The following is a 17,918-nucleotide window of genomic DNA, read 5'->3' as shown; positions in this document are numbered from 1 at the left end:
GCAAACGACTCGATGGCACATAACAACAACAACAATTCTTCAATATTGCAACTAACAGCTTGTATTTTCTTCTTCTTCAATCTCAAGAAATACCAAATGTGTTCTTCTCTTTTAATTTTTAACTCCAGTTCTTTGTTCATTGCATAATATTTTACTTTTTCTTCTTAAGCTACCCTTTGAAATCTTTTGTTCAGCTCTCTTCATTTATCATTTTTTCCATTCACATTAGCACCTCTGTACTTTACAGCAGTTTTTGCTATTTTTCCATTTTTTCTCTTTTTCATAAACTGAATGTATATATGTATGTGTATATATATGACATAAGAAGGATTAGCACTTTATAATATACATTATACATTTATGCAAGTTTCAATTTTTAAAAGATATTTCTTATTTCTCTATTTGTTCTTTCTTCTTCAGAGCAAGGAACAATAATTATTCTCATTAATAAGCTCTGTTCCATTGTGTTTGACAGTAATATTCATGTTTCAAGTCTTTTTTGGCTCCAAAAACACAATTCTTCATTTCCCTGCGCAGTTTGACAGTAAAACTGCATTCCATTCAAATGAGAAGAGCTCAAAGAAATGACAGTGAAATCTATGTGGCTGAATGCCTGTCCCACAAGGATTTTAAGTGCTGACATAACTATTTATTTATGTTATTAAAATTGCAATAATAAAGCTACTTAAATAAAAAAATAATTTGGGAATGAGGTCATTAATGAACTAAACACATTTTAAACATAAATATTATTTTTTTGATTGGTATCAGTCAAATAATGAATTATCTTGAATTCTTAATTTCAGAGAAAAAGGTCAGAGACAACTATACAGGTGCTTCATATAATCAACAGGAAAATGGTAAGATCCTCTGGAAAATTGTTTTAGTCTTTCTTTGAGATTTCAATTGGTCCTTTTTATTTATTGGTGAGAAAAATTTATATTTAGAATCAGCCCATCGAGTAGGACTCAGTTTAGATGATCTCAATTTTGTTGGCAACATCCAAAGCATCATAGTCAGGAGCAAGTCGAACATATGCCTTCCTCTCTCCATCAGGCCTAATCAAAGTGTTGACCTTGGCCACATCGGTGTCACAGAGCTTCTTTACAGCTTGTTTAATTTGGTGCTTGTTGGCCTTGACAATGAACACAAGTGTGTTGTTATTTTCTCTCTTCTTCATGGCTGACTCAGTGGTCAGGAGAAACTTGATGATGGCACAGTGGTCAAGCTTGTTTCTCCTGGGGGCGCTCTTCTGGAGGTACTTGGGCTGCCTTCAGAGTCTCAGCATCTTAAGCTGCTGAAAGGTGGGTAACATGCAGATCTTTTTTTTTTGGCTGTGGATTCCCTTTATGACTGCCTTCTTGGCCTTTTAATGCCTTTGCTTTGGCTTCAGTTTTGGGAGGGGCAGGGGCTTCCTTCTTCACTTTTGGCACCATCTTCATAGAAAAAGAGTTAGTCCTTTTATTGGTAATCAATTATGATGCTATTGCTGTTGTGTGCTGTGAAGTCAGAACCATCTCATAGCAGAACCTCCAGTGGGCTTTCAGAGGCTATAAATAGCAGGGGAGGAGACAGCCCTTCTTTCGTCCACAGAACAGCTAGTGGATTCAAACCTCATGCCTTTGTGTTGGCACCACAGTGCAGTGGAAAGCCTAACCACTCGGCCACCAGAGCTTCCACCAGAGCTCCCTAAACCATTATGTTAGCATCCTTATCATTTCCTTTGATCTTTGAATTATCATAAGAGTTTTCTGGGTCATCTATGACTAACAGAAGGGGAAATCAGAGGACATACGCATGGCTTTAGGAATCTTTTGCAGACCCAGGACCAAAAAGGAATGAGCGTACACAGATACAAACCATCACCCCAGGCTTGAGCACCTCACTGTGACAAGACCAAGTAGAAATGTCTGTACTTCTATATGCAGGATGCACTGACAGTGTGACCAACAGGCCTCAGAGTCATGACATCCATTCTGTATCTTCTTTCTATCTTTTTTAATGACATGCTTTCTTCATGTATGATGTCCTCTCATAACTTACTTACAATTTATATAATTTATGTATTTATTATTAACCTCTTTCAACCACAATGAAAGCTCAGAAAATAGGAAGTGCTGTATTTGCTGTCATGTCCCAATGTCAAAAAGATGCCTGGCCTCTACTTAGCACTCAAAAAATATTTGTTGTTTCACCTCTGTGGTGTACCTGCAAAAAACCCACAAACAGTCTAATAATGAGGAAACAGCAGACAAACCAGAATTGAGGGGCAACCTACAAAACAGCTGACCAGTACTCTCCCCAGATCTGTCAAATTATGGAAAGCCAAAAAGACTGAGAAACTGTCACAGACCAGAGGAGACTAAGGAGGCAAGATGGCTAAATGCAATATGAGATCTTGGTTTGGAGCCCACAACAGAGCAAGGCTGTTGCAAAAAAGACTGGTGAAACTCATAAAGTCTAGAGTATAATTATAGTAATGTACTAATGTTGTTCTTCTGTGCCATGGAGGAGCCTACAACTCATAGCGTCCCTATGCACAACAGCTCTAAATCCTGCCCTATCTTGAGCTAGTCTCACTGTCTCTGACACACCTCTTCCCATTGCCCCAGTTACCGTGTCTATCCGTCTCATTTGGGGTCTTCCTCACCTGCGTTGTCCCTCCACCCTTCCAAGCATGTTGTTCTTTTCCAAGGACCGGTCTCTCCAGGCAATATGTCCAATGTATCTGAGATAGAGCTTCAAAATCCTTGCCTCCAAAGAGCAACTAGGCTCTTCATCCTCCCTAGGACAAACCTGTTTTTCTCTTGGCAGTCCATGGTATGTTCAATATTCTTCTCCAGCACTGCAATTTAAAGGCATTGAATCTTCTACTGCCATTCTTATTCACTATCCAGCTCTCTGCAGTGCATAGCAAGTAACTGCGAAGACCATCGCCTGTACTAGGTGTACCTTCATCTCTAGAATGACATCTTTGTTCTTCAGCACATTAGAGTGGTCTAATATTGAGGTTTTAGTTTAGGTAAATGTACCATAGTCACCTAGGGGAAAATTAGTTAAGAGGAATTCTGAAACTCTATGTACTTTGTGACTTTTACGTGAATCCAAAACTATGCTAAAATAAAGTTTGTTGGGGAAAATAAAAAACTAGGCTAAAAAATTTTAAATTGGTGGTCGACCCAGTTCTAATAGCTTTTCATGTTATTTTTAATCTCCGAAACAATTCTATGAAGTAAATGTTATACCCATCACATTGGTGAAAGAAGTTAAAGTAAACTGGCCATGACGAACAGTTAATCCCTGGCAGAGACTAAGCCTGGACAGTTCAGCTCTTGGCTTGCAGTAGGCTATGATGCCTCACACTTAGAGTTCTATTCAAGCTGCACTGCAACCCAAAAGGCACACGGTTCAAAGACCCCAACTTCTCCATGGGAGAAGGATGGGTAATCTCCTGCCAAGCAATTTAACTACCTCTGAAAACCTGCTGGAGGGTTAGCTATGAGTCAGTTTCAACTTGATGGCACACAACATTATGCTTACATTATAAGACATTTTTGCAGCCCATTAGTTATTTCTCTTAGCTTCCCCCCCTTCCCATTACCTGGAAAGTTAGCACATTGAGAATTTCTGATGTCTTAGCTAAGGTTTCACGCTAGAATGCTACATCATCTGCATCACCACTAATAATAATTGTTGTTGTTGTGTACAAAAGAGTCGGAACCAACCCATAGTTGACCCTCTAGCAGGTTTTCAGAGGCAATTAATCACATGGGAGGAGACTGCCCATCCTTCTCACAAGGAGTAGCTGGTGGCCTTGAACCACATGCCTTTGGAATTGCAGCAAAGCTTCTTGCCACTTGGTAATAATAATAATAATAATAATAAAACACAACCTATTGGGTAGTTACCATGTATGCCATGGACTGTATACAATGGGTTAAGTGCTGGGCTGCTAGCCAAAAGGTTCAAACCACAAGCCATTCCAAGGGAGAAAGAGGAGCAGCCTTGCTCTCTAATGATTTACAGCCTTGAAAACCCTACAGAATAATTCTACTCTGTGTTATAAGGTTGTTTTGCACTAGAGTCAATTTCATGGCAGTAGAGGGATAGGAAGGGCTGGTAAGCACAAATATGTCATGCCATCATCATCAAAACAATAGTAGCAGGAGGATATCTTATGATGCCCATTTTGCGGATAATAAACTTAAGACTCAGAGATTACCCAAAATGATGTATCTACCAAATTCTCAGTCCAAATTTACACCCCTGTTTTCATGATTCTGAAGACTCAGCTCTGAGCGACTGCTGTACCATACCTTGTAGAGCACACTCCGATCCCCCATCACACGGCCCTGGGAATGAACGTGTTCACTGCTGCGCTTCCCCTTGACCGTGACGATCCGTTGTACTTCTGGGGGGATGGTCAACTCCCAACTCAGTTCAGTGGTGAGATCCTGGGGTAGGGGCAAAAAGAGCCTGCACTTGTGGTCAGGACAGTACATTTAGCCCTAAGACACAGCTCAAGACATATTCTGTATTTTATCATCTGTGAACCTTTGTGCTGTAAAGAGTTCCCTATGTAGCAGCTGCTCAATAAATTGGCAGTAAGTAGTAGCTACTCAATAAATAAGATCAAATAACTGATTTCAAATTAGACATCAGAATAATGGTGATCTAAGTTTACAACGAAGATACTATGGACTGCCAAGAGAACAAACAGGTCTGTCTTGGAGAGGAGGAAAACAAGTTTCCTTGGAGGCTAGGATTTGAAGCTCCATCTCACATACTTTGGGCATGTGTCCAGGAAAGACCAGTCCTTGGAGACGGACATCATGCTCAGAAGGGTGAAGAGACAGCGCAAGAGAAGACGAACCCAGATGAGATGGATTGACACAGTAACTGGAGTAATGGTGGTAGATGTGACAGAGTCATTAAGACAGGTCAGGACAGGGCAGGCTTCAGAGGTGTTGCACATATGATTGCTATGAGTCGCAGGTGAATTGATGGCACATAACAATAAAAAGTTTACAATAAAATTATTAGCTTAATTCACTTCTTAGCCAGGTAACCAGAAAACATCCACCTTCACTACGGAGTCTTTGGGAAGAGTCTAGGCCCCTTCCCTACCTTTCGAAGCCGGTATCCACTTAGACGTCCCTGCTCTGCATCCACCAAATAGAAGAAGATGGAAGGGGCAAGCTCATGTAGCTGTCGTAAGACATTCCGAGTGGCTGGGAAAGCTGTGACCTGGAAAAATCCAGAATCCAAGAAGAGCTAAAGGATATGCTTAGCAGTCTCTGAGCCCAGTTTCCTAAGACTCATTATTGTTTCCCCATCGGAAGAGAGATTTAGAGACAAAACAACAAGCTTGAAGGAATAAAATATCTACTGAACTCAATTTTGGGCTTAAATTTAGCTCTTAAGAACCCGAGGATTTTAAGGGAGCTCTAGGTGGCCTAGTGGCAAGAAGCTGCACTGCAATCCCAGAGGTACGCAGTTCGAATCCACCAGATGCTCTGCTGGAGGAGGAGGAGTAATCTCCTCCTGTACCAGTCAAATCTAATTTGACGGTACCCACAAAAAAATACTAAAATAAAAGATAAGTTAAAAAAAAAAAAGAATCTGAAGATTTTACAAGAGCATAAACAGCAATCAAATTCCTTAGGTATGTTCTCAGAGCCCAAATATGCACCGTGTTCCATCTCTGGTCCACTACTGTCTCACCACCCCTTTGTCTATACTCAACTCCACTGGGATGTGGTCCATCCACTAAAATTACAGTACCTTATACTCATCATCTATTAGCAGCAACACCTTGGCATAATCTTGATCCATGACGGGTAGAAGCAAGGACTGCAGGATGGGGCGCTTCAGTACTGGGGGAGCCACTTGACTCCACTTTCCAAAAATGGGATTGAAGACATAAAGAGAGCTCATTCCTGTCTCCTGTAAGAGGCAAACTGTCAGATTCCACTAGTACAAAAGGAATATAAATCCTAATGGAAAAATCTGGCAAACTAGGTTTCAGCTCAACTGGGAAAGATTCCCAGTCGGTGCCCTCTACCTAGAAGATAAATTGTTGGCTGAAGGTAAATGGTCTCCTATGCTACCATCAAAAAGAAAAAAGTCAAGTTGTCTCTGGTTCCAAACTTAACCAGAAACTAAAGGTTCATTTAAAAACCGCTTTAAAAAAATTAATGATATATTTTTTTTACTAATAACAAATAAGCTTTCATTAGAAAACTTCAGAATTCACTTAAACATTTCTAAAGGTCAATAAGTGAAGAGGAAGACAATAAAATCCCTCCAGTGGTCAAAGAACAAATAAAAAGATCCAATACCAAGTCTGTGACTTTAGGGCAGCCATTCAAAATGAAAGTCTCAAAGCCTATTCCCAATAACCCTAGATTGAATCCATAAACACACTCTTATTTTGAAAAGCAAAGATGAAATAACTTTGTCTTTCTTTCCTTCATAGAGAGAACAGAAAACAGATGTTAACAACAGCTTACACCTGGGAGAGAAGAGACCTGGCCAACTATAAATCTGATGAAGTCACACCAGTTTCCTAGTTGATTCCAAATTAGTGCTGGATTGTTCCTCCATGCAAATATGAAATGAGAAGGAACAGGGCTCTAACCCTTGATGCTCCTCTCTAACTCACAGAATTCCATGGGCCCAGGAGAGACATAAGTTACAAAACACTAAAAGAGCCCAACCCCATTCGTTCAAATGAGAAGGTGGATCAAAAGCCTCACCTTGTCCTTTACCAGGAGGGTACACTGCGGAGGGTGGGGGAAGTGAGCAGTTGTCCTCTGCACCATCAGTTTAAAGGAGGAGTCTGGCTTAACATTGGGAAGATACTGTTTCCACAGGATGGTACCCGAACTGCTCTCAATGCCAAAAAGCTGCAAGATAAGCAAGCACTTGGCTGACTACTACAAAGACAAGCCAAAAAACTCAACTCTGTTCTTGAGAATGAAAACCAGTGCTAGCCCCTACCAAGAACTTTGTTTCCCAGCTCCTGAACCTCAGAAGGTCTAGTAGTTGGGTCTTAAATCTCTTCTCACCTTGCCTGAAGCTGTTGCCATTACCATCATCTTCTGCAGGTTGAATTCATCCCTGGCGAGGGTATCGATGTTGATCTCATTCTTAATCTGACTTCGGGGCTTCCGAGCATCATAGAACATTTTCCAGAGGTGGGCAGTCCACGCCTGCAACAGGATGAGCTGAGACGAAAGGCGTTTCAGGAACATCCCCAGCAAGCCATCTGGTGTTAAGGAAAAGGTAATGGATGCAGCTGAGTCTGCTCTTCAATAGATCAGATGTTTCTAGCAAGGAGGCACTTGCAGTTCCAGGAGGAATGGATAACTCTCTCTCCAGTGGCACACTCAAGGCATTCACATCCCAGGTTATAAGCCCAAAGGGTAGGCTTGTGCCTGATGCCAATGGTCTCAAACTCAGCACTAGTCATGCAAAATTTACTTATTTGGCTCTTTATCTAATTCAGCTGCCTGGAGATTAATGGATTAGGGGTCAGCCATGCAAGATGTAGCCATGCTGTGAATGTCCCTACTACAGCCCACATCCACAAAAAAGCATCTGGTTGCCATGACATAACCCAAGGAGATGGGAGTGTAGAGGCCCAAGGGTGCAGACATATGTGAAATCATGAACAGTTACTTCCATCTCGCCTCCCGCCTCACCCTCACCTCTTCATTTCTATTTGTCTATTTAACCTGCACCCAACAGACCTGTCTACTTCCAGTTCCCAGGATTATCAACCACTCTATCCCTAACTCTCCGTCAATAAGACCACCATCCTTTAATTGTCCTCCGCAAGGTAGATGTGGTCACAGATGCAGGGCAGCGGAGCACAGAGCATGGTCTCAGTTGCTGGGTGAATCTAAATGCCAGCCCCCTTACTTACTAATATATGATCTCATGAAATTTATTTCGCTTTTTTACTCTAGTTTCTCATCTATAAAATGACATGTTTCCTGAAGGACTGTTACAATGTTCAGGTCACATGGTGTATTAACACGGCAGCTTATACATAATAAATACACAATTTTTTTAAAAATGTCATACCTTTGCTTATTTACCATTTACCTCAGCTCAAGAAAGTGATAGCAAACTGCACAAGTCGCAACACAGCAGGTGACACAAAAACACAGTCTATCCCTCGTTGATAGAAAGAAAAATAACTAACCAAAAGCTAGCCACGCAACGGGCACCAAGGCAGCAAGAAGCAGGCTTTACCTTGAATCGCTGGATCCAGGCAGCAGAAACAAATAGTAAAGTCAAATTAATCCTTGGCTCATGAAATTCTACAGTGCCTATCAGGGTGCCTGGCCCAGAGTAGGCCCTCAATAAACATGAACTGGGTAGAGGGTAATTGGACAGATGAGAGACAAGGGAGAGCAAAGTGCATCAAATCTGAGGAATAGGTATGGCTGGCTCCAGAGGGCCCTGGGCTTGTACTGCAAGCGAGCCCAGTTACGGTTTTCTAGAAAGGTATGGCTATTGCTTTGAGGGTAACTGGTGCAAAGTGTCTCAAATTTTGCTTGACAAATATGGTACTCAAGCTCTGGTACCTATTACTACTCTAAGTTCTTAAGATTCTTTGTCCTCGGGTTCCTTCCCTAGAGGGATTCACAGTCAATTTCAGAAACAAAGGCTACATAAGGCACCATGGGTGCTAATGCTCTAAGAAGTGGTGGCAGAGCTACTTCCATTTGCCTGAGCCCAAAAAGCCCAGGATGTGGTCCACTGTTGAGATGTGGTCGGAGAACAGAACCTGTCCTACAGCACCCCTTCAGCAACTCTGCTGTCCCACCCCTAGAGGTTCCTACCTGCTTTCTTGCCAAATTCTCCTTCCAGCTCAGCCTGTGCCCCCGTCAGGGGGAGATCCACCATCTCAAGGCACACCACTTCTGCCAGTGACTCTTCCCGGCTCCACAGCACCACCTTCCCTGCTGCAGAAGAGGGCACTTTAAAAGCTAAGCCTGCCCCTCCAACCCTGAAGGGATTCTCTTCTAGGTGGTTCAGCAATCACCATGGCATTTGTGTAATAAGAAACAGCACAGCAATCTCCTGGTCAAGTGCAGAAAGCTCTGTATCCCAACCCGAGAGTACAGAGGAGTGATTCAAAAGCAGATGGCACAGCCCTCCCGACCACATACAAATAAAGTCTGATGGAACTTACGGGTAGATCTCAAGAAAATGAGTTAAAAAGAGGACAAACACTGTATAAGACCGCTGTTACAAAAATAAGCTGGTTACCAGGGCAGGAGGGGGAGGTGGTGCCTGTGACGAAGGGGAGAGCAGAGAAGGAAAAGAATGGATAATGAACATTGTATTGGAATAGGTGCGGGGAAGGTCAATTCAAAATGGACGATCAGACGCATTTAACAATCTGGAACAGTACATACATTATGGATTAAATGGGAAGGAAGGGGGAAGATGAATGAATGAATGAAAATTAAAATTTTTTTTTAAACTTTCATTTAAATCACAATAAAAAGTACTTTTTTAAAAAACCAGGTTAAGGCAAGCTCTGGTGGCCTAGTGGCAAGAAGCTGCACTGTAATCCCAGAGGTGTGCAGTTCAAATCCACCAGATGCTTTGCTGAAGAAGGAGGAACAATTGCCTCCTGTAACAGTCAGATCCGATTTGATGGTACACACATAAAAAATAATAATAATAAATTTTAAAAAAAAGAAAAAAAATGCAGGTTAAATGGAATGACTTACCCAGCTGCTGCAGGAAAAGTAGCAGGTGATCCTCTGTCTGTACCAGGGCCCGATAGCCCACTGAGTCATCCTTTTTCAAGAACACCTGAATATACAGCTTTAAGCAAAACAGTAGAGACAACTGTAATCAGTGAAAATCCAAATGCTTCTCAAGGACCAGAGCCCAAGAGTCATGATTCAAAGGTATTGTTCAAGACTACTCTTTCCATTTTAGAGATGAAAAGGTCATAACCCAGAAAGGTTCAAAAGCAAAACTTGATGTACACAGAAGCAATATTGGGTCAAGATTAAAAGGTGTGGGCTATGAAGGGTGATAGACCTGAGTGTGAGTCCTGGAACGCCTTGTACTGATATGAGACTGTGGAGAATTTTGACAGTTTCCTTACTTGAAAAGCAAGGTCAGGACTAAGCATTCCATAAGATTGTTGAAAGGGTTACATCAAGTAACGCATGTTAGTAGCTCAGCACAGTGCCTAGAACACAGTGACAGCCTAACCCATGCCAGCTTTTATTGTTAACGCACAGGCAGATCACTGCCACATATATTAACTTGAGAACTAGAGGCCATGTCCTGAGAGTCCTAATCCAGGACACATGATCTGCCCCCAAGGAGGGGAAGCCCCAAGTGGAGGTGTCAGCAGGAAGAAGTCCAAAAACAAAGGCTTTGCTCACCCGCTCAGGCCGAGTTCCATTCTGTTCCAGGCTAAATGTAATCGTGGTGTCAAGCAGCCGCCGCCCTGTCTCCACTAAGTAGAGGTTAATGGTGTAAGTCTGGTTGAAGCAGTCCAGGGAGTGCTAGGGGAACAGAAAATAGACAGTTACTAGAGAGATTCGCTAAAGTAAAATTCCCAAGCAAGTGCAAGGATTAGGGGCAAACACTGGAGGAGTCAAGCCAAAGGGAGACTTCAAGCAAAAGAAAAGAAAGCTAAAGCCTGAGGTAAGGTCTTTGAGTAAACAAATTCCATTATAAGTATATACTTTCAGTCATATTTGGTACCCCGGGTAATGCATATAGTAAACATGTCCCCAAATGCTAACCAAAAGGCTACAGGTTCAAGTCTACCCAGAGGCACCTAGAAGACCGGTCTAATGATTTGCTTCTAAAAAAAAAAAATCAACCACTGAAAACTCTAGGGGGAATATTTCAATTAATACACATAGTTTTCATGAGTGAGAATCAATTCAGTGGTAAATTTGTCTAAAAAAAAAAAAACCAAAAACACAAACACTTGTTGGTTGGGAGGGGGAAAACCCACAAACGCTTGTTTTACATGGTAACTAGAATAACGTAGGTGATTTCTCAAAGAGAGGTAAAGTCATGAACACGTGCTAGAAGCAAAAGCCCTTCAGAAAACCACAGCAGAATCCTCTGCTTTCCACCAATGTCACATGCTTCTGTTTCAGTGCAACTGTACAAACTACCACTCAACTCCACCAGCTGGGTTTGAAAGGAACTGGTACTGAGACCCAGAGGAGTGAGTAGTTATGAACAGATACAGGGAGTCTACTTTCATTCTTTCTTCTTTTTTTTAAATTTTATACTCATTTATTTACTAAGTTTGAATACTCTGTCTCTCCCCTCACTCTGCCTACTCCCTCAGTCAAGTAATAAGACAAAGAGAGATGACATTTCATTTCCAGCACTCAGAAACCCCAGGCAAGGCTGGGTAGCTGCAGTCACACCTTCTCTGTGGGGGCTTATGTCCTCAGGTCTGGCACACTCAAGCAATGCCACACCTTACCTTTGGGCTAGGCTTCTCCAAAGCACTTCTCACTGACCCATCTTCAGAACTGCTAGTTTTCTGCTAGAGGAAAGAGAACAGAAGGACAAAGTTTAGTTCAAGGTCACTTCCCATTCACCAAAATAAAGGCTTTCATTTGAGTCTTCTCAGCACTTCACAGAAGGTCAATCTCATTTTCACCCTGCTTATAAAGTGTATGCAATCCCTAGTTGTCCCAGTGAAAGTAAGGTCTTCACAGTAGGACCTCATCCCTGAAAGAAGGGGGTGTGCTGAAAGCTCTGCAGATAAGGTGAAAACGTCATTCAAACCCTTGGGGTTCACCCTGACCAGGCAAATGTGCCCGATTTCTGATTCCTGGAGCTCCTGACAGAAACAGCCACTAAAGCCTGGCAGAGACTAGGATGGGAAACTCCTAATGCTTACTGGTATTCTCAATACTCACTGGTTCATGTAGGCAAGTCATAACGGCAGCCACTGTCTTCTCCCCAGTGGTGGCAAAGCTCACCAAGGCAGTCTGCAGGAAAGGCAAGATATCAGTTCTCCAGTAGGGCCTAATCACCAACAGTCTTACAAGGGTCACCTCCCCAGGCCAACTGCACAGGGTGCCACTTTCAAGTGTCCCAGGCTTTGGAACATAATTGCAAGAGCATGTCAGAGCAGAGAAAGGCTCAGTTACACCTACAGCTGAAAACAGAACTATTCCCAACCTCCAACACAGGTACTGGTCAGTCAAACCTAAATCCCATGAGGTTCTCAGTATCTATCAGTAGGTAAGAATTTACGTGTTTCTTCTTCTGTGGATTCAGAAGAAAGTGCTAGTTTTATTCTAAAAGATCTTTCACAATTTTCACTTAGGAGAAAAAGTGACCCACATCTGTTCAATCTCTGAAGTCATTGGGAACAGGCCATCAAATTTGGCCTTGAAGAGTTTTGGGTTTTTTTAAGAGAGAAGGGCCAATGTCTCCAGATTCAAAGCCAGGTGCTCCAAGCATCCATGGCTAGATCCGGAATCCTAGGATGCCACGTTGCCGTTGGTTACCTGTAAGAAGTTTTTGAGCAGGCTTAGGACCCCATGATGGTAGTGCAGCAGAGCATAGTGGCTTGGGGATAACTGCAGGAAAAACTGGGGCCGAGAAGGATCCACTGGGTTGGGCTGTGTGGCCAGGATGCGAGGCTGGAAGCCATTTCTGATTTCTAAATCAAGAGACTAAGAGACAAGAAGGATTAGGGCCAGAAGCTGGCAAGTCCCTGATCCAGCCCTGGCAGCAGTGCCTGCCCCATTTTGCTAGTGAAGTAACTAGGCCATAGCATTTGGCTCCAGAAGCTCAGATTTAGGTTCCCCACAGGGGACAGTGCCCCATTTCTCCTTGTACCAGTTCAGCCAAAGGCCCGAGTATCTTCTCACGGCTGCCAAGACTCAGGAAGGAAGCAGTAATGCTGGAGAAAAGATCTTCCAGAGAATTATACCAAGTTTTCTAAATCCTTGGCAATGCCATATGCTGGAGAAACCACTCAAATCTCTCTCTTTTTTTTCCCCTCTTCCACCCTCTTCTCCACCACTCAAGTCTCTTACCTGCAATGGGATCTGCCTCAGCTCCCACTCTGTCTCTAGGGCCAACGTTTGGAGGGAACGCGAGCTCGGATCAGGGCACACCAGGACAGCCTCACTCACCACGCCACAGGCTCCGGTCAGAGTTTGCAGCCAAGGTGTTGAAACTCTGACCTGTAAGAAAAGGTGTCAAATGAGGAGGCTTTTGAAGAATTTCTACATTTTCTTATCAGCTCCTCAGCAGTATCACTGCTAGAGGTCCACTGGGGATGCTAAGTTCAAAGGTTCTTCCTGGTTAGCTCTAAAGTCATTCTTGGCCTCCCAGCTTCTCAAGAGCCTCTGAAGAGAATCATCATTTTCCCTCTGGCCAATGGACAAATATACAAGCAATTTTAATGCCTCACATTTCAGGCAAACATATATCAACTGTATTTGTCAATGTGGTCTTCTATATTTATTTCAAAGCATCTTATTACCCTATAGTACTGGCATGGACTCTATCTATACAATTTTTGAGTGCTTAATAAATATTTGGCATTCTAGTGGACTAGTACATATGGAGTTGCCCTACTAACCCAAAAGCTGCACAGCTCTGGTGGTATGAATCCATCATAGGAGAAAGATAGGCAATTTCCTCTCATGTAATTTACAAACTCAGAAACTTAAGCGTCAGCCAGGAATGGGTTCCGCCTTGATGGCAATGAGTTTGAGTAATAAAGGTTTCAAGGGAAAGACAAGCCAGTCATTTAAGTGACCAGATTAAGAGACCATAAAGAGCTTTTGCGTCTTCCCAGCCAGGTTCCCAGGTCCCCAGTACAACAAAGAGCTCTAACAATTCTCCTCCCCAATTCATAAGACCTCAAGCCAGATGCCCTAACATACCTGCTGAACAATCTCTCCATCTTCCACACTGAACTTGACAATGTTCACATGGCTGAAGGGGACAATTCCCAGAGCCCACACCACCCCAGAGCCGTAGGAGTACACCATCTGGTAATGGATGCTGTCACTAAGAGAGAGAGAAGGAAGAGAAGGGGACAACAGTTTCAGGACCAACCTCAGAGATCTTTCACAATGAGGCATAATGCCAAATATTATTGTTTTTGTTTGACATGTTTCTTTAAAATTTGAACTGGCTATCAACCTTGAAGGTTGAGATTATATGTGAAAAACGATTGTTAGCTTTTTGCTGAAAATCAGAAGACAGGAAAATATTGAGTTTACTTCATTCCTTTCTGCTGTAGTAAGGCTGCCCTCTTCAGGTAGGTCAGACACACTACCCCCTGATAATACCCAATGGCCCACTTTGGGCATGAATATAACTTGGTTCGTCTGATCAGAATTTGAGGTTTTGATCCTTGCCTTTGAAAAGCAGTAAAAGCTACGCAGATCCTTCTCCTCGCTCCCTCCTGTTTCATCCTATCATGAATGCTTTCCACCACTATGGAAATCACCTCAAACCTAACTCAGCCCCTGTGCTGGGCTCTTCTTGTCTTAATAAATTATAGGAACAGACAGTTCAATCACGCTTAAGCTTAAACTAGAAGCTAAAAAGTCCAAAGTTCTATAACCATGAATGAGTGATTCACATCCCTTCATTTGACTTAACTGAAAAGTACCTATGTTTGCGTTTTCTCCTCATTGCAGAGAAAACTCCAGGTGTAGTCAGGTTGTGGGAATCCAAGATTAGACCTCATGATCTCAACACACTGTATCAGGCATAAGGTAAGCTTGGGTAAAACCAAATGTTATAGGCTTCTCAAAAATAAAGATGAATGTCATAAAATGTCTATGAAGAGTTGAATGGAAAACCAATCTGCTTTATAAATTCTCATTCAAATAACAATAAGTGGGGGCTGGGGGGAAGACAGAGATATCTGCAGAGAACAGGTGAGTTACCTATCATCAGGTTAGATGGCATACTTACCTTTCTGGGAGATGCTCCACCCACTTCAGGTGCCCACTGGAGAGATGATGGAGGGCAAGTGTGGTCTTCTTCAGGACTGCAACATACCTCACTGATTCCTGCAGACCTACCAGCCCAAGTGCCTGAAAACTGAGCACAGGAAGAGAGGTGAGAGCTGCCACGCACTTTCAGAGTCTCAGGCCAGAGGAGATACTCAAGAATACTATCACTGTTATTGGCTATGTGAGAATGTAGCCTTCAGAGTCAAATACAACTTGGATTTAAGTTCTGCCTTTGCCTCTTATCAGTTGACTTAAGCATCTACTTTTATCCACTCTGCCATAATGTTTCCCTGAAACCTGCCAGTTTCCCAAGGGTTGTTCTCTTTTCTGGGACTTCCCAGCAATCCAGACAACATCCATTATGGTACCAATGATGAAGTATCATCAATACTGATACAAAAACTGTCTCACATTCACTGGTGTGTTCCCATCACCTGAAAACTCACTGTATGACTGCTGCTGTTGTTGTTATGTGCCATCGAGTCAGTCGCCTGTGACTCACAGTGACCCTGTGTACAGTAGCTCTGAAGCCTGCATTGTCCTGAGCCAGTCTCACTGATTCTGACACACCAACCCCCATTGCCCTAGTCACTGTATCATTCCATCTCATTCCGGGTCTTCCTCTCCTGCGCTGCCCCTCCACCTTTCCAAGCATGATGTCCTTTTCCATGGACAAGCACCCAAAATATGTGACACAGAGCTGGAAAATCCCTGCCTCCAACGAGAAACTTGGTTTCACCCTCTCCAAGACAGACTGATTTGTTTTCTTGGCAGTCCATGCTATCTTCAAGACTCTTCTCCAGAATCACAACTCAAAGGCATCAATTATTCTTCTGTCATCCTTAGTCACTGTCCAGCTCTCTGATGCATAGCAAGTAATCTTTGCAAAGACTATGGCCTGGAGTAGGCACACTTTAGTCTCTAGACTGACATCATTGTGTGTCTAGAAAGGTCCCTGACAGGAGTTTTTTTCCCAATGCAATTCATCTGTTGACTGTACAGCCAATCAAGCTTTAACTGTTAACAACCTCAATCTTTTCTCCATCCATCTATCTTGGTGCTGCCAATTGACCCAGTGGTAAGAATCTTTGTCTTCTTGATGTTGAACTTCAATCCATACTGAAGATTACAGTCCTTGACCTTTTGCAGCAAGCACTTCAGGTCTGCCTCAATTTCAGCAAGCAAGGTTGTGTCATCTGCATAATGTAGGTTGCTGATGAGTTTTCCTCCAGTCCTGATGCCACATTCCTCCTCATAAAGCCCAGCCTCCCAAATGATCTGTTATGCATATAGACTGAAAGGGTATGGAGACAAGATGCATCCCTGACATACTCCCTTTCTGTTTTTGAACCATGCAGTGTTTCCCTGCTCTGTTCTGAAGACTGTTTCCTGGTCTGAGTATAGGTTTTGTATAAGTACAAAGAAGTGCTTATCCCACAATCTGGGATTCCCATTCTCAAGATTAACCACAATTTGTTGTGATCCACACAAATGCCTTTGCATAGTCAATGAAACACAGATATCCTCTGGTAATCTTTGCCTTCTGCCAAGATCCATTTGATACTGGCAATAATGTCTCTAGTGCCACGGTCTCTTCTAAACCCAACATGTATTGGCTGACACAGAAAAATTTCAAAACAACATATGGTCAAGAGGCAACGGTGATGAAGGAAAAGAACAGTCTGCGCCCCAGGAATTGATGGACTACCAACTGACATATTTCAACAGATGGTGCCCTGGATGTGCTTACCAGGTTGTGCCAGCAAATCTGGAGGACGACTACCCGGTCAATTGACTGGAAGAGATTTGTTATTTATTCCCATTCTTCAGGTGACCCAAAAAAGTGTGGAAATTATCATACAATATCATTAATATCACACACAAGCAAAATCCTGCTGAAGATTATCCAAAAATGACTGGAACAGAGAACTGCCAGAAATACTTTATGACTGTTGTTGTTACATGCCTTCGTGTCCCTTGTGACTCTCAGTGACCCTATACAGAGCCTAAACCGTGTTCTATCCTGTGCCAACTTCATTGTCTCCAACATACCTACTCCTACTACCCCAACCACTGAATTGATCCATCTCATCGAGGGTCTTCCTCTCCTGTGCTGTCCCTACACTCTCTTGCAACATGTCCAAAGTATGTCAGAATCCTTGACTCCAAGGAGCAGCCCAGCTTCACCCTCTCCAGGACAAACCTGTTTGTTCTAGCAGTTCATGGTAAATTAAATACTCTTCTCCAGCACCACAGCTCAAACGCATCAATTCTCTTTCTATTATCCCTTGTCACAGTCCAGCTCTCCGATGCATAGTATGCATTTGCGAAGACTATATGATTAGTGAATCAAAATCCTGCTGAAGATTATCCAGAAACAAGAAGACAGAGAACTACCAGAAATACTCCATGATTAGTGAATCAGTACCTATCAAACCACTGCTGTGGAGTTGATTCTGACCAGTGACTCTATGGGACAAAGCAAAACTGCTCCTTTGAGTTTCCAACACTGAAAGTCTGTACAGACACAGATTGTCTCATCTTTCTCCTACAGAGCAACTAGCAAATTCAAACCACCAACCCTTTGATTAGCAGCTCAACAATTCACTGTGCCATGCCAGACCCTTGAGTCAATTATGCAAATGATTCTATGGTATAAAGATGTTACAATACCTTAAAACTCTTCTCTAAACACAAAATTAAAATACAAATAGCTTAATATTATGTTCCTATATGTAGAACACTGCAAAGCTCATGAATCAAGGTAAGATTAGAAAACATTTTCCAAGAATAAACCTAGAATCTATTGTTACTGTTGTTGTGAGGTGTCAAGTTCATTACAACCCACAGCAACCGTAGGAACAACAGTTTGGCCCCATCCTGTGCTATCCTCACAATCTCTCA

The 17,918-nt window shown here is 42.6% G+C and overlaps 1 protein-coding gene across 4 annotated transcripts in view; it reads right to left on the bottom strand.

Moving 5' to 3' along the window:
• Positions 1-17,918, bottom strand: part of EMC1 (ER membrane protein complex subunit 1) — a 35,718-nt gene that overhangs the window by 10,961 nt on the left and 6,839 nt on the right. For 2 of the 4 annotated variants that reach the window (XM_006883590.1, XM_006883593.1), the window contains 14 exons: positions 14,974-15,102; positions 13,929-14,055; positions 13,071-13,220; positions 12,537-12,704; positions 11,940-12,011; positions 11,498-11,560; positions 10,428-10,550; positions 9,756-9,852; positions 8,856-8,978; positions 7,071-7,270; positions 6,759-6,908; positions 5,785-5,946; positions 5,128-5,247; positions 4,317-4,454 (listed from right to left, as the gene is read on the bottom strand). In XM_006883590.1, coding sequence (XP_006883652.1) covers positions 4,317-4,454; positions 5,128-5,247; positions 5,785-5,946; positions 6,759-6,908; positions 7,071-7,270; positions 8,856-8,978; positions 9,756-9,852; positions 10,428-10,550; positions 11,498-11,560; positions 11,940-12,011; positions 12,537-12,704; positions 13,071-13,220; positions 13,929-14,055; positions 14,974-15,102 — 1,822 coding nt within the window. The remainder of the gene's footprint in view (positions 1-4,316; positions 4,455-5,127; positions 5,248-5,784; positions 5,947-6,758; positions 6,909-7,070; positions 7,271-8,855; positions 8,979-9,755; positions 9,853-10,427; positions 10,551-11,497; positions 11,561-11,939; positions 12,012-12,536; positions 12,705-13,070; positions 13,221-13,928; positions 14,056-14,973; positions 15,103-17,918) is intronic. The other 2 variants (XM_006883591.1, XM_006883592.1) reach the window with 2 other exon arrangements.

The sequence above is a fragment of the Elephantulus edwardii genome, unplaced genomic scaffold (assembly GCF_000299155.1).
Source record: "Elephantulus edwardii isolate Elephantulus edwardi_28Jun2011 unplaced genomic scaffold, EleEdw1.0 scaffold00028, whole genome shotgun sequence".
NCBI classification, from domain to species: Eukaryota; Metazoa; Chordata; class Mammalia; order Macroscelidea; family Macroscelididae; genus Elephantulus; species Elephantulus edwardii.
This window is presented reverse-complemented; position numbering and strand designations above follow the sequence as displayed.